The sequence below is a fragment of the Rhopalosiphum padi genome, chromosome 3, assembly GCF_020882245.1.
Source record: "Rhopalosiphum padi isolate XX-2018 chromosome 3, ASM2088224v1, whole genome shotgun sequence".
Lineage (NCBI taxonomy): Eukaryota > Metazoa > Arthropoda > Insecta > Hemiptera > Aphididae > Rhopalosiphum > Rhopalosiphum padi.
This window is the reverse complement of record NC_083599.1, coordinates 2778027-2796823: the sequence shown is the minus strand read 5'-3', so window position 1 is coordinate 2796823 and position 18797 is coordinate 2778027. Positions and strand designations below refer to the sequence as shown.

The window sequence follows — 18797 nt, the reverse complement described above, 5'->3', positions numbered from 1 at the left end:
TTCATAGGCCATAATAGTTACAAATTAATGAAAAATAATGTATAACATATAATATATTTTGGTATAAATTTAAATTTATATTGTGTTCATTATATCTTATCAAAACTATAATATTGCAGACAATTTACTTCATTACTTGTGAACTAAAGATAATTATTTATAATATTATGAAGTATTTTGTTATTAATTATTATAATTAAAAGTAAACCGCATGTTGCTTAATGGATTGGAAATTGTGATTTTCTTGTCTTTGTTCTAATACACTCGAAATTAAGTAGGAATTTAAATATGTTTTTATTCCAACTTCCGACGAACCGATTAATCTAGTAAAAGTAACACGTTAGAATTTTATAAACTTATTTGAATTTTGTGTAAAGACTACTTGAGATTGACTTTTCCTTATTTTTAAATTTTGATTTTTAACTTCTCCAAAAATTTAAATACTAAAATTTTTGAATTCTATACTTTTAGATTCTGAACGGAGTGATGAATGTATTGATTTTACAATGATGTGTGCATATTTTTTTATGTTTGTGTCTGTTATCACGTTTTGGAGTAGTAATAGTGCTTTGATTTTTAACTTCAGCCCTGCAATAAAAAGGAAAATAAATCTAGTTGGTACATTGGGGGGTCAAAAGTAAGAAGTTTCCAGTAGTTTTCAAAAGCGTCAGGAAAAACCACAAAAGAGTAACGCGTTACGAAAAAACGGGAATTTTTACGCATAATAATTTTCGAAAAATCGATTTTTTTATTTTGCTGTAACTCAAAAACGAATCATTGTAAATACTAGAAATTGTCACCGAATATTTATATTAACGTTATCTATTTATGATTAAATTTTTAAAATATTTTGACTTTTTTTGAGCTGTTTATAGACAATTTAAATTTTCGATTTTTGTAAGTTTTTTTTTTGAAATGCTGTTAAAAAAAATTTGGCATTCCAAAAAATCTTTAAACTTTAATACAAGGTTTGTTATAAGTTGTACTTTCGTAGTTAACTACAAAATAAAAAATCGTAAGTCACAATTTTTGATTATAACTTACTTTCTTATAAATGCTTGTAAATTATAAGCATTTAAAGTTAAAATGTTTACAAAATATGTTAAAAACGCGAAAAATTTGCAAGAAATGTTGAAGTTGAAAATTCATAAAATTGTTGTGAATTATACCTAAGGTTAAAAAACCCAATACAAGGTTCTCCATAAAGTTTCCTTCAAATAACTGTAAAAATAACTCCAGCGTCAATATATAGAAAACATTTTATGAGCGTATGAAATTTAAATTTTTACGAAATCACATAAAATAGTAATATATTCTAGAACGATTTAAAATATTTGTTGGTTTTCAAAAATTATAACTCGTAGAAAATTGAAATTGTCACCTGCAGTTAGTTAAGAAAAATAAATTACTTTTATCAAAAATATATATACCTATTACAATTTAAATATAGGTAATAATATAATATACCATAGACCTAGACTGACAAATCATCTCCGTTCAGAATCGTTTTTCGTATACAATGATACCTGCAGCTACCTGATGGCTGATACTCATTGAATTCAAAATTATCATATCCCTTATACTCCTTATAGACTATAGCAATGTTTCCCAACTTCTTTTACTCGCGGAACCTTTGCAGGAGCTTGAACGTTTTGTGGAACCCCCATATCATTTTTGGAGCTATTCTATGTTAGAATCATAATTCAAATCAAAAATATTATTAATTAATTTATATTTTCCCAAATTTCTCACGAAACCCTTGGCACCGGCTGACGGAACCCTTAGGTTCCGCGGAACACCAGTTGGGAAACACTGGACTTTAGTGACCTAGCTTCACTTCTACTACACAGGACACAGCAGAGCGATACCCACTTGCCCACCCCCTTTTTTTTACTCGCATATATATAAGTATATATATTATATAATGTTATTATTATTTTAGTTAAAGAGCGGAGAATTAGAGTTATAAAATTAAAATTGCGGGTAAATAAATTCTAATAAACTTGACAAGAAATATATTCAAATCGGTTTTCAGAATTTGTTTTTCTAGATCAATCAATACAATGAAAACTTGTCTCAATTTCTATGTTATAAGTGTGATAAAAACAAAGACTGAAAATCTCTGATTCTTATTAATTCATTGACCCTTTATTACCTATATAATTTTAAACACGTATAAAATCATAACGTTATTTAATGTTTTAAAAATAAGAACAAAAAAGTTAAAATTTAAATTTTTAGATATAATTTAAAATTGTATTATATTAATTAGTATTATGATTATGTTTGAATGTCTACGCAGAAACATTATAATATATTTTTTTATTAGTTATAATCTGAAGTGAACATGTATCACTATAGGAGTAAACAATGTTAATAGTTGTTAGTTGTTATTACTTAGTATAATCGATTTATATCTATCTAGCTATTAGGAATGAGGAACTTCCACGTAATATGCTTGATTCTACATTAGATGATCAATATTCGTTTTTTAATCTGAAAAGTGAAAGTAACCTCCACATAATTCATACATTATCATACATTCATATTATGTTTCATATTTTATATATATAGTATATACCTATATATGTATATATATTTAAAAATGTGTCTTTTTTATCATTGTAATGTAATCACTAATCAGTAATCACCATAAAATCTGCAATAGTTGTCCCGTGTATTTTTTATAATTAGCTCTTATTTACATACTATTAGTATGTATAACCATATAATTAGCATAAATACAAATATAATAAATTGTTCGTTATAATAATATATGTTAGTTTAAACACTCCAACAAAACATATTTTAGCAGAAAAATATATTATATTTTAAAATTGCACAATAATGTAACAATATAAATAAATTTAAATATTATAATTGTCAATATCTATTATCTAAGATTGATAAAATAAAAATAAATGTTAGTGCACTAGCAATTTATATAAACGGGAAGGATTGAATTGATTTTATTTAAATTCATTATCAATGAATAATTATTCAATTATTACCTTTGTTTTTCGTAGTGTATGTTAGATATGGGTCAACTGTTCAAAAGTTCTGTGTTCTAAAAATTTTGCGTTCGAAAGGTTATTAACTTGTTTGAATAAAGATTTTTCAATTAATCTAATAAATAATCATTAATATGTACTAAAAAATAATAAAATAAATCCAAATATTAAAAAATAAATTATTAAATTGTATAATTAAATTATTATAAATGAATAAAAAATTAATATTATACTTTAAAAAAATAATAATATATTTATGAAGTTAAATTATGAGCAATGTCTTTTTGTGTTTTTTTTTTTTGAATCCGTCCTTGTATATTAATTGTTTAACTGCTGATTTTGTTTCATTTTGTATTTTTTGTATGAACTTCATAAATTTAAGAATTTATGAAGCAAGGGCGTCTTCAGGCAATTCCATAGGGAGGGGGCCGAGGAGGGTTAAAAATTGTACTCTTATACATACCGCTTTGGTAAATCGAAACTTAAACCTATAGTATGTTTGATGTAATTTTTCAACTTATGTTAGCTTTAAAGATTGCCAATATATTGTACACATGCAGATCAATTTTTGTAAAATAAAATTTAAGATTTTTGTTGCGATTTTCATAGACCATTAAATATGTTTTTAATATTTCCTGCAGCCCCCTCAACCATCTCATAACTAATATTAACTGACAAGTCCAATTAAAAACATATGTTTATCATCTATTTTTCGAATATAGATTTTATTTTTTATTTATTAAAATAATTATTAATACTTAAAACTACACCACAATAATAATATTTAATATTTTAAAATGTCGATGTCCGTTTTTAAAAGCGTATAGTTCTCAGCAATATGATTAACTACGTACTATCGTACTGTACAGTGTACACTGTAGGTACAGTTTTATCTACTACGACCCTAGCGTATTTTAGATAAAAGCATTTTCATTATTGATATTGCCATATTGGCACGTATGCGATTTTTCATAACGCATATTGTTGTACTTATAGATTGCTTATTAATACCAATCAAACAATAACTAAATTATATACCTATTATACACTTTTACGTGAAAAACCAGTTTTCTATGTGAGAACCACGTTCTAGATCCAATTAGTTTACCATTTTTGTATTTAAATTCTAACAAATAACCATTAAAACAGATAACTTTTTGAATACATGTCATTTCGAAAAAACTATTTTTCGGAGACATGCAAACTTTTGAACAAAAATGTTCAAACAACTTACCGTCAAATAGGTGGCCGATACCTGTGCATGTCTTATATGAATTAAATTTTTTAAGCTAAATAAAAGCATATTATCTGCAAATAAAGCATAGTTACTTATTAATTATTATCATTATGAAACTTAGTTAAGTTAGTTTCAGCGTAATTAATAATGATTAAATTTTATATTTTATGTGAATGTATTGATCTCACTGTGATATTTGTTTCTTTTATGTGTATACATGATTAGTATTTGGAAAAATATTTCAATCTTCAACTTTGAGGGTAATTTTTGATAATAAACTGTATACCTTTATAGTTTATACTTTAGAGAGGTCAAAAAAGGAAAGTATTTTCTAAAACTAATTAGTTTCTAAATTAAAATATTTTTATACTCGAGTAAACATTTTACCAAATTGGAGAAGATGACTCTGTGGATATTAAATAACACGATTGTAGTTTAAGGTAATCATGTGAATGTATTTTACATTATTACATGGCATTTCAAATAAATAATAATATTATAAAAGTTGGAGGTTTTTTGACAATATACAATATAGTATAAGTATATACAGAGTGATTCTTTTATCATGAACCACTCATTATTTCAAAAAGTATTCATATTTTTGAAAATATTTTTTTTATAGTTTCAAGTTGTTAAAAACAACATTTTTATTAAAAAATTATATTTTTAAATATTTTTTATCCTTATATATTTTAAGTTTTTTATTTTTTTGAATGACAACATAGAGTTTTAATTTCATATTCCAAAGCAGAATAATTTTCTGAGTATTTTGATACATAAAAATCGAATTTAGGGCTAGTAGTTTATGAGTTATAACCTTTTAAGTATTTAAAGTTTAGCTGTGCGGAGTGGAGTGGTACGGGGTTACCCCGAAAAATGTTTGTTCACTACTCCGCTTGTCAAATTAATTTAATTGTTTAATTAAATTAAAAATTATTTCAGATTAAAATTAAATATAAATAAATTAAATAAATAAATTTGAGCAACAAAAATTGAAGCGATCGATACGTATGTCTGTAAAACAGACCACAATTCACTACTACAATAGGTACAGTTTGATAAAACGGTTACTATCGCCACTAGGATATAAAAATATTTCAATCTAGAAACTAATCAGTTGTAACAAGTACTAACAACCATATCATAAAGCATTTCTCTTCGTGATTTTTTTTAAAAAAAAATAGAAAAATCAAGTTTAAGTTGTGCACATAAGTATCGTACATGATAAATAAACTTGTGAATACATGACATGCAATTCGGATGCAGCCATTTATAGGCATAAGATTTTACGATTAAAAAAAATAATTAAGTATTGTCAATAAAAATTTTCTAGATCAAAAGTATTAAACATTGAATACAAGCTACCTTATATAATTTTTTTATATGCTAATTAAAAAATATATAAATAATATATAATATACCTAATAAATAATAATAATTAATATCAATATTACAACATAAAATGTTTGAAAATTGAATAAAAGATAAGTTTTTTGTTTGAAAATTAAAAAATATCGAAAATATTCATAATCACAATATGTGTTTAAATTGACAAAATTCATAAAATTTTGAAAAATTTCAAACAAATTTGTAGTAACAAATTCATAAAATTTTTATTAAGATTTAAGAATTTATACAAGATTCTTCTTAAGTACCTATTTCTACATATAAATATATAATAAAACAAAAATAGTTAACTAAAAAGTCACATAATTTTTTCTGAACATTTGAAATTCAAATTTTTAAACATTGGATATTCATCCAAAAAAATAACTATTTTTCCTCAAACAATTTTTAATATTTTGTTGTACAGTAGCGTCGCGGTAATCCGAACATAGGCTAATCTGAACGGCTTCGAGTGTAGATACATCGCCTCCGTTCTATTATTATTGTACCTAATTACGAGTATATAGACCAATAAAATAATAATCGTAACAGTTATTACGATAGCATAATATCACACAATATGTGCATCGTTAGATTCCATACGCTGATTAGTGATCGACGATTGTTATAGTTTATATAGTGATTTCATTTTTGTCGAAAAAAGTACATGAAAATGGCCCCACGTAGGCAAAATCATAGGTAATCGACGCTACTATATTTTAAAAACAAATAACCAAAAATACTTGAAATTTTCACTAAATGTTTATATGGTAATTTTTTATACGTAATAAAATTCTCAAAGTATTTCTATTATTTTTGAGAAATTCGATAATTGCATTTTTTTTCGTTTTATTTCTATAATTGTCGATTATTTTTTTGTATATATAGTTAAAAAGCTGGTCCCACATAAGTCTTATAGTTTCATAAAATTATTCAAAATACTTTGGCACAATTTAATTTTAAAAACATTTTAAGTTCAAACTCTTCAAAATCACGAAAATGTTATGTTTAAAATTTATAAAATGTGCGATTTTTATAGTTAGGGGTTAAGAACTTAATAAAATGTTGCTGGTTCATACATAAAATCTAAAATATATATAACACCAACTTTTTTTAAAGATATTTGAAGTTAAAATTAAGATAAAATATATATTTAAACATAGAATAACGTTATTGTTAGATATATTTAGTTATAATTTAAAAACATTATTCCTGGAGAGTGGAGACCTAAACATTTTATTTATATTATGAATTTCACTATACACAATAGCAAAATCAAAAAAGTAAGAAATGAGATTAGGTAGTGCTATAGGTTGACAGACCGTCTCCAATTAAAACCAATATTAATAAGTATATCGTATATACTCGTAATAATATATTATGCCATTGAATTCAAATTTAATACACCCATTACAGTGATCCAATTTACAGCAGAGAATTACCCATTTTCTTACTTTTTTTACATTTTAGTTATCGATTCTAAATTAATTAGTTCACTATAGTCTATAGTGAACAACACAATACATATTAATTAATACACATATTATTAAATACATTAATATGTATGTAGTATGTAGTATATACGTACGTATAAAACCTACGTGTATAGATAGCGTTATAGTCTCTTGAAATTTACAATTCATCCTCTTGATAACGCCTCTCGATATTAACATTAATAACATTAAAAACGATTTTTATTACCAATATTGATTTTAAATAAAAATATTTTTTTTTTTTACTGCAAGCAACGGTGACTAAAAATGTATTTTATCGCCTTCATTTATTGCGTATATAGACAAAGATATTAAGATACATATAGATATACGTAGTAATTTAAGTACCTACTCTATTTAATATTTTAAACTATTATTTGTATTTATTCTTTTGTATAATAAACTGAAAATCCTGTATAGTATTTATTACTTTCAATTTATTTTGTTGTACGTTAAAGCGTTAAACCTTATATATAAATCTGTCTTCTATATGTATCTTTTATTATATAATAATATATATATTTATAAAAAGGCTTATTTTTGCATGTTAGGATATTAGATAATCACAATTTTTAATCGGCAACAGATGATTTTTGCACCACCAGGAAAGCAATTTTTATATCATTTCCAAATTTCAATATTAAAATTTTTTATTTACAATAGAATTTAAAATAACTTGATGATGGTGGTAGACGGTAGTTATTTAAATTTTCCTGTGATTTAAACTTGTGATATCTTATTCTCACTACCAATCAGTTAGCTAAGATAATTTAACAATAGTATGAAGTATGAAGACAAATGTTGACCCTTTTCCTCGCAAGTCTATTTCCAAAATACTTTGAAATATACTGAATAATCCATATAAAATCTACAAAATATATATGAAACAAATTAATTTATATAGACACATTTTAAGTTCAAATTTAGACAAAAACTTATTGTATAACAATGAATAATGATATTAATTATTTTGTTTTAAATCAAAAAAATATTCATGGGGACTTAAGACGTTTACGTAGATACATATTATATAATATTACTATGCATTTTACTATATGTAATGATATTTTTGATTTATTTTAAAATACTATTTATTTATACAGGGTCCGGAAAAAAACCTCCCTTATTTCAAGAGGCAGTTGCAAATAAACAAACAAAGAAATAGAAAAAATTCTTTTATTTTTTAATTATAATTAATATTATGCCATTTTTAATTATTCCATAACTCTTTATGTCATTGCTGGTGTAATGGAGGCCAATGCCTAGTGATTGGCTCTTTAAGTGCATGTAGGGATGCGGGGCGATGATTGTACACTGTGACTTTAAATATCCCCAAAGAACATAATCACAGGTGATCACATTAAACAATTTAAATTTAGAATTTTTTTTTAAATCTCGTTTGATTTTGGTTTTTTTTTTTGTTTTGTTTTGTTTTTGTTCCTTGCTAATACATCTACTAAAAATGACACGTATGCCACTATCCATCGATACCCTCTCCACTGTTCTACCACCACCACAACTCGCACCGCGCTATTTCTAAATAAGAGAGGTTTTTTTTGCCGGACCCTGTACTATGAACCTATTTTTACTGTTTTATATAGTAATAGTATTGACAGAAAGATTTTATAAAATTATGAATTATATATATTTATATAGGTATTATATGGTACAAATACATATTATTATAATAATTAAATACTTATAATATAATAAATGTGACATTTTCAAGAAAAAATATATTACTTACTATACTAAAATAAAAATAAATGACTTTAATAGCTAAATCAAAAAAATATATATCATGATATCATAATAGGATGAGCAGAAACGACCAAATTGCTCAGAATCGTTATTTGTGTGTTATGATATGAATCATTGTATTCAAATTTAACACACCCATAACAGTGACCCACTCGATACCTAATGTATAGCATGTGTTATTATTTGCAATCTAATTTTTAACATTTTTAAGTTTGTAAGCTCGTCATTTTTTTAGTATTAAACGATTTTTGCGCTTGTAGCTTGTTGCAAGTTTACAATTTATTATACTCTATTTTATACTTTTTTAACAAACTTCTTAGAACTTTTGACATCATAATGAATATGAGTGTATAATAGTTACTAATTACGAACTGTTTAAACAATTTTGTAAAAAAGTTTTGCCAGAAATATTGCATTTGAGAATCACTTTATATATGGGTTTACCCATTGCGATGTCTCCTGAAATAATGGAGATATCATAATTTTGGTTTTTTAATAAGATTTACAGGGACAAGAACTAAAAATCTTTCATGTTTTAATGTTTTAGTAAAAAAATTAAAAAATATATTTTTTTATTTAATTATTTTCAAAAATTTGAAGATAGTCATTTTGTGGAGTTCATTTTTCTGAAAATATTGACGTTTCAATATTTTAATTTCATTAATCTCCTGGTTTTTAATATATTTTCTAGTCTCGAAATAAACTGTGAATTATTTAATACGATAGTGGTATAAATGTATCAAACATTTGGCCCGCGTACTTGTACGGCTGGCGAACGCTTTCAGTGATGTAATTGATGTAATTCACAGTTTTTCTCGAAACTAGAAAATTATTAAAAATCAGGAGATTAATGAAATTAAAATGTTGAAACGTCAATATTTTTAGAAAAATGAACTCTACAAAATGATTATCTTCAATTTTTTTGAAAATAATTAAATAAAAAAATATATTTTTTTAACTTTTTTACCAAAACATTAAAATAAATTAAAATATAAAAGATTTTTAGTTCTTGTCCCCGTAAATCTTATTAAAAAACCAAAATTATGATGTCTTTATTATTTCAGAAGATATCCCAATGGACGCAATGGGTAAATCCCCCCAGGAAAACCTGTATATAGGGCGATTTCTTTTATCGAGCACTGATTATTTCAAAATCTATGAATGTTTTTGAAAATATTTTTTTTACATAATTTCCTGTCTAAATAAAACAAAATTTTTAAAATTTTTTTATATTTTATCGTTATGATTTTTTGTTTTTTACTTTTTTGAATTACAACACATATTTTTTAATTATATTTTGAAGCAGAATATTTTTTGGAGTATTTCAATAAAAAAATTCGAAATTTGGACGAGTAGTTTAGGAGTTATAAGTATTTAAAGTTTTAGTGAGCGAAGTGGTAAGGTATACGAATGAAGTTACCCTGCAAAACTTAAAACCATATGATGATAAAAATTTTGTTTTATTTCAACTGGAAATTATATAAAAAATTATTTTCAATAACGTTAATCGATTTTGAAATAATATATGATAATATATAATATGTATAGTTTATAAAGAATAAATATATATTAAAAATGTTATCTAAAATTCTAAAATAAATATAAGCATTTGATAAAAATGTAAAGTATATAATTAATTATAATATGGTTAATCATTTTTAGGTTACACCAAAAAGTAAATACATACTATTTGTTACTATACATCAGTACATCACCCTTAAAGTTTTTCTACTAGAAAAAGTGACTCGGGCATAAAAAAAAAACATTAAATATTGTAAAATCAACACATTTAGCATTCCGTTTAGAATCTAAAATTAGGTTATCTACGAAAAGTTATTAATTAAATCTTATATACCTGTAATTAATTTTGTCGGAGACAATTTAATGATTGGTTGGAGGAAGGAGGCTGCGTAAAGTTGATTCCTTATCGAAAAACTATAGCTATAACTAAGAAAATTACATATACAAAATTCTAAATAAAATTGACATAAATATAGTCAAAAAAAAACTATGTTAATTTTATAGTGGTATAATATGTGAAAGATAGCTGAGGTTATTTTAAAATATTTAATTATTAACGTATATATTATACGTTATTTATTATAACGTATTTTAAAATTAATAATTAAAAAAATGTCTACCTTTTAAGTAATTATTGTTCTTACTTAATTTTAACACTCATCGTTTCAGCATTTTTTCGATAAAATTAATACCTATACAAAAAGTGTTTAATTAAAAATGTTTAAAACCTAATATAAATATTTTATTATTATTAGACATTTAACTAAACACATTTTACAAATAAGTTATACATTTATGCTTCTATGTAGGATAGAAAAACAGTGTTGTAGTTTGTTTTAACATATTTTTAAAAATGTTTTTGGTACTAGTATTTAGTAGTGTATTAAATCATACGAATTTAATTTCAATATTTTTTAATTTTAAATTATATAACATTTAATATTTAAATTTTCACTCATGATGAACACTGTATTCAATTAAACAGGTATTAAATATCTATAATATTTATAGTTATACTGATAAAGTTGGTATAATTTTAAAATATATTTGAGTGATGGTAATAATTCTTATGTAAGATTTAAACTTTAATGTACAGAGCAATAGAAAATAAATATAATAATACACATAATTATATCTATATGTCTGTGTTAGAATGCATTATAAATAATTATACTTGTGGTTAAAATAAATTAATATAAAATTTTTTTTAAATTTTTTTTTTTTTATAGCTACTAATTTACAGACCTAGATAACTCAACGTTTACAAAAAGCTTTAATGTTATTCTATACTCAAAAATTTAATTTAAAATAAACTTTTTTTAAATTAATTATTATGAATTGATATTTTGATCTGTCTTAAAAGCGAATTAGCATTAGTCTTTATTCGTGTTGAACAACATATAAATTAAATAATATTTAGATTTAAAATGTAGATATACTTTATTATTCTGTCTTATATAGTTTTTAAAATCGATATAATGAATAAATGATACACATGATAGATTTTATCTGAAATAATAAATCGTCTTAAATAAGAATCATTTTGATAACCATTTATGGAGTTGGAAATTACTTTGAAACGTCCATTCGTATGTCGCTAATCAGAAATATCATTATCATATGATATAGCATTGTAATGTAAATGGTATATAAAGGTTCATTTCTGAATTTCTGATGTACTGTGATTCGGTTATTGTTGGAATTTGTATGATGATTGATAAAACATTCAGCATAAATCAAATGTAGAATGTGCTTAATTTTTTACACTATATCAAAACGAGCGTCGTAGCTGTCTGTTTGAAAGATTAATGTTCTAGTGTTGGGTAAAAATGGAATAGTATATATTATTTTATAAACGTACATAAAAACTTGTATATTATATATATATATATATATATTATATTACTGTTCAATCTTACATATGCTTTTAAGGTTTTTGTTTTCTTCATCAATGTATAATATTTATTTTTACAATGAAAGTAGTATAATGTTATAAACCAATTAATGGAGGTACTTGCTTTAAAAGCAGGTATGTATAGGTATATTGTATATTTATTTTAATTACAAATTTAAATTACGATTATGTTTATTACGATTTTCAATGATTAATAATAAAATATTATGTATTTCAATTATTATTTATTTTAAACATAAAATCAATTAAAATGGATATTTTCATATCAGACTATTGAAATCTATTATTCAAATATATGGATAAAAGTTTGAAAAAATTGTAACCAAAGTAATGTTGCTGCAAATTTATACATTACTGCGGTCAGGACCTAGGATAATTTTTAAATTTTTTTCGTGGAATAGTAACAATTTTGAAATATTTATTTATTAGTAATCATACTGAATAGTTTTATTTTATTTTGATCATTGTTTTTGTGATTTATATTTTTTTTTGTTATCTGCGATTGAATCTGTTGGAGTCTTGCTGTTTTTCTGTAGTCTGTACTTGGTCCAAATGATACACTGATTACAACAGACAATGGTATACAGAAGATTCACAGTTATTATATGCTATGTAGTATGTATATTTCAAATATAAATCAATAGTTAGACTAAGATAATAATATATAATATAAAGTTTTGATATAGAGTGGATGTGAATTATCCTGCATAGGTTGAACAATTTATACATTGCAAATTAAATTAAATTTATGTACATACATATTATTTTATACTCGCCACGATCTCCAATAATATTGAGACATTTTTCTTACTGAAATATTTTATGTAGATAACGAATGATAGTAGTATGATGGAATTAAACTATACTATTTGGATACATATTGTTTTATTCATTTATTGTAACTGCTAATTGCTATGATAGCACTATTTTTCAAAAATTAACCAATTGTATAACGTCTAGACTTTTCTAACATTTTTCTTTTCTTACATTTTTTTATGTTATAATATAGAATATCCGAATATGTGTGTTTTGTATTTTATAAATTAATTATAAAAATATAAATATTTTTCAAAATCAATAATATTTTTGCTGAATGATAATAATATTTTTCGTAATCAGAAATCTTGTTAGTCATTTATCTGTATAATCTATCAATATCTTGAATCTAGCACCTTATCCTTCAACCTACGTAATAGTAATTGTTAACTGGAGACAAATAAAACGCTATTGTAAATTGTAATTCTATATAATATGTTTAAGGAAATTTTCGGAATTAACTTAGGTATAATTTTTAATTTATTTTACTTTTTAAATTTTAATAGCATGTGCACATTTCCAATTAATTTAAGTAAGACAATTATTTATAACTATTTCTTGATAAAGTGTAGTTACCTATAATTTTTAAACTATATTCTTTATGTATCTATAGATAGGTATGTTTAATTTTTTACCATATGGCATAAAGTTAATTGCACTTATTAATAACAATAAGAAACAAAATTAATAACTATTATTCAAAGTAATTTTGTAAGGTACCAAATACCTATCAATATTTTGATAAATTCTGAGTAAAGGCTCAACGCTCAAATAAGCGTTCAAAGTATTTCTATTTCCAAAATTTTAAGCAAATAGAATGTTAGTTTTAAATTAAATGAATACATTTAATAACACTGTTAGTTTTTAATGAATTTTTATTATTTCGTTTTTAGATATAAAAGTAATAATAATAGTTAAGATAACAATTAATATAGGTAATAAAATACTTTATTAAAAATTAAAAATCACAGTCAAAATGATAACTTTTATAAAAAAATTAATTTATATAATAGGTATAAGGTATATTTAAGTAATTGTAATTTATAACTTTTAACTATTCTTACCCGAATAAGTATTTTAAAATGTTACAATGTCACAATGTGCTACTGCAGTTTGTAAAAATGCACTAAACAATATATCGGCGAGTTTACAATCAATATTAGGGAAATTTTAATTTGATCATTGAATTGGGTACCAAAACCATGAAATTATATATATAATTATATTGGTTCTCAAAAAAACACTTTAATTACCAAAAATATAAAAGAATAAAAATATTGGGCTTAACTCTTAAAAATATATCAGATTAATAAATTTGTTACACCATATTCATATTTTTCTTTGTTATATTTATAATATTATTAAACTAATAGTGCTAATAAACTATGATATTTGATAATACTCGGTAGTAAGTTCAGGGTTTTATTATTATTATGATACATTTTATTTACCTATGTGCAATACTTAAAACTTAAATTTTTAAATTTCAAACCATTTTTGTAATCTATGTATTTTTAAAATAAATGTAGGTATTAGGAGTCAACTAATTGTATAGTCAACGTTTAGGAACCAATTAATGAGGTAGGTACCATGGTACCTTATAAGGATAAAATATTCATTACCTAAATTATAGGCCAATTAAATTACTCTAATCTGGCTATATCCGCATAAATGTATATATTATAATAATATATGATTTATGAGGATTAATACTTGCTTTCAGGCTGAGGCCGAAAAGTGCAAATGTTCCTTAAAATTGATTAAAGATCATCTATAAGGTCGTTCTACAATTTAACACTTCACACTTTCTATATTATTCGTATATGAATATATGATATTATAATTATTAACTAAAGACCGGATTCTCGTTAGTTCAATTGTAACGCTAAACATTTTATTGAATATGTACCAAATCCTATAGAAACATATTGTAAATTCGAATCAATAGTAAAGTAGATAAATATTTAAACAAAGTTTAGTTTGTACAAAATTATACGTTTCAGTGTTTTTGATAAAATTGTATTTGATCAAAATTCACGTTCTTGTATAATTGCCGGTATCCGGTACTTATTATTTGAAGTTTGTGTTACTTTATTGTAATTTTTGTTGGACTAAGAACTATTAATATAACGCAATGTAATAATGATAACGAATATGTGACAATAGGTACTGTTCGACCGTTAGACCATGGGCACTATATTATAGTTATTATACATTAGATAGGTAAAATAAACACCCGATGCAGTTATAGAAAAAAACTTAAAACTGTAGGTAGGTACATAATAATAGGCTTATGTTAGCTTATACTCGTATACCCTAGTATATACAGAAATATTATTATAAATTAATAAAATCTAATGAAAATATAATTTGACACTAATAACATTGATGAATAGTCTATTTTATAATCAATGCTAATAGAAAGAAAGTTCTCTAATAATATTGTTAATACATCAATAATTTAATTTTTACACATTTCGGCGTAATTTTTTTTTTTCGTGTAATTAATTACACGTTTTTCTGGTGTTTGCTGTACAAAAATCAAGTCTTTATAATAATATATAATTTATATTTAATAATATATAATATATAAATTTATAATTTACTTATTAACATTTATAATTTTACGATTTTGTGTCCAACTAGCTCGTGAAAATATATTATAATTTATGAATAGTAATTTAGATTAAACCCGCGGTACCATGCCTAATACCTATTGTTTCACTATTAAAACATATTTTAAAACAAAAATAACTGTAATAGTGTAATATCAATATTTAATAATACCTAAACTTTGTATATTAATATTATTAATTGTGTAATAAATAATATTAATAATAATAATATTAACTATAATATGGCGCATAAAAACGTTATAAGAGCAAATTGGCATTGTAATATTTTTGTTACACATAATATATTATATCCACGATATCACTTGAGGTCTGGATAATAGAATAATTTAATGTAGTAATATATTATTATAATAATATACGGTTAAAATTATAATTATTTATAGTAATAATAATAATAATAATAATAATAATATTATGTGGGTTCGTTCGCCGATAACGGTGTGGCCGGCGCGGCGCCGCCGCTACCGCCTCCGTTGTATCGTATCAGTGTGCCGCCGCCGTCGTCGTCAGTCGCATTGCCGCGTCCGACTCGTGTAGTCTGTTGTTTCGTTTATGTCCGTGAATTGAGCGCGTGCGCGCTCGCACTTTAGCTCCATCAAAATAATACGTTTGAAAATTACCATCGGTAACCGTAACGTCGCCACGGAAGATTAAAAAAGAATAAATTCGCTCGTTTTTTATTAGTAAATATCGAATTTCGAATCACCTAATAAATTTAAATTAAAAAAAAAAATTAGAAAAAAACTTGAAAAAATATTTTGTTCACCAAATTGTTGCATCGTAAAAAGTCACTAAGGACTACATTTGTTGTCATAGGTGTTTTTTTACGTCAAACGATTCGCACACATCTTGACCCCACCGTATTGTTTTACAAATTATAATATGTAATACTATATGTTAGATAAAGTATTTAAATCTAAATGTTCAACACCGTTTAAAGTTGGCGCTATAAAATCGGTCGTATCGCCACCTGCACCGCGTTATCTATCTGCCCGGGGCTGGTGCGCGTGAAGAGTAAATATTGAAAAACGCGTCGTTTATCGCAGTTGTCCTGTCACTAGTGTCACTGCTACAACAACTGCCATCACCACCACCGCCATTAATTGATAATGACTGGTAGTCGCGCATAAGATGCTCATCACCGACCGTTAGTCAGAGGAAAACAGCCGTAATGTCCAGAAGGAAACAGAGCAACCCGAAGCCGCTGAAACGTAAGATTCAATTATATAATATGTACCTGTATAATTATATTATAATAAAATACTCTTATAAGTTATAAGGCTATAATAATAATGCACAATGCTTCTTGCTTGCATTACCCATTTACACATCGATAGATATGTGATAGGCGATTATTATCATTATCGTTATCTTTATTTATATAATTATATTTATTAATAATAATATTATCGCGACAATAATTATTTGTGTCCGATGATGATAATATATATGATTGAGGTCGCGTGGTGTGGGACTTGCCGTGTGTAGACGTATAGTGAGGATTTGGTTCTGATAAAATTAATAATAAAACCCAAGAGCAAGAGAGTGTAAAGAAAAAAAAGTACGTAGAGATATCTATCAAGGGTTATCGAGTGGTCCGCCGAACACGTGGACGTCAAGTGTTGCGTACGATAATCGCTGACTTTAGTATCGTGGCGTTTTTTGTCAAATCTACAATTAGCGATTATCCGTCTCTCGAGTCCTATATGGGAATGACGTTGTACAAATTGCAATGAATGAATTATTATTTATCGATATTAATATAAATATTTAAGTCACAACCATACTTGATACAAGATACTTCCACTTACCTTTAATAAAACAATTATTACTGAAATAAATTTTAATCTTAATATTAACTTAAATTTTTATCTGATAAAAAATTGTCCCAATTTAGCCCGGTCTGCTTTGGGAATAGATATCTTCCCCATATTCAAATGATTAGCTAGGTTTTTTTGATGGTTGTTTATAAATATAAATATTTTTTATATTTTTAAATGTATGTTATATTGTATTACAAATGCGGAATTAATTAAGATTTCTGATTTTTATTATTAATTCAGAAATAATTTTCATTTAAACGTGGCCTAAATCATAAAAGACCGAAATATTACATGCCTTGTATTTTAATCAGGTATATTTTTTTTAATAATTATGCAAAAAATCAAACAAATAGATTAAATTCAAATTATACATGTTTATATTATGACATTAAACTACCTCTTCATATCATAGATTTTAATCACTGATTTGATTTTGTGCATTTCCAAGTACACATAATGAATTCATTGGAAAATTATATTTGATCATTTACAAAAAATTTGGAATTAATAAAATGTATAATATCGTATGTCAAACAATATTTGAGCGGCATACCTACTAGTAAAATAAAACAATTTTAAATTCGTATCGCTTATATAGGTTGTATAACTTTACGAAGTCTTGTATATTATTATTATTATAACAATATCTTTAAAAAGTACTAAGTATTGGAAATGTATAATGTTATAATTTAAATATTATTAAAAAAAAATTTAATCAATAATAGTTACTGGTTATATACTTGTGTTAGACAAAGGTGTCTTAAATTGTTTTAAAAATATATATTTAAGATAATATAGTATCAAAATTTGAAAGTTTAAACAGATACATGAATAATAAATATTGTTGTTATTATCTTTTATTTTTTGTTTGTGAATAAAACAAAAACGGATTTTACGATATGATATATTATTTTGTACTGCATATTGTTATAAATGGAAAAAAAAAGAAAATGTTGTTTGTCACACATTGGGTCCTGTGACCTATCTCATAGTTGCGATAATAACATACACACGCATTTTATATGCACGTGTATGTATATGTTTATAATATGTATATATACACTTGGGTAGACTGGTTATATAGGTTTGCCCTTGATGATGTTTGATAGTTCGTGCTCTATCATCTCGGTTGGACTCCCCAGATGAGTCGTTCAGATTAGCCGAGAGCTGATGGGACCCGGCGCATTCACATTATCCT

The 18797-nt window shown here is 24.6% G+C and overlaps 1 protein-coding gene across 1 annotated transcript in view; it reads left to right on the top strand.

The window, feature by feature from the left end:
• Positions 1 to 16274: 16274 nt before the first annotated feature.
• LOC132924326 (zinc finger protein ush) overlaps positions 16275 to 18797 on the top strand; it is a 97506-nt gene continuing 94983 nt past the window's right edge. Inside the window, exon 1 of the mRNA XM_060988555.1 lies at positions 16275 to 16987. Coding sequence (XP_060844538.1) covers positions 16948 to 16987 — 40 coding nt within the window. The 5' untranslated portion in view covers positions 16275 to 16947. The remainder of the gene's footprint in view (positions 16988 to 18797) is intronic.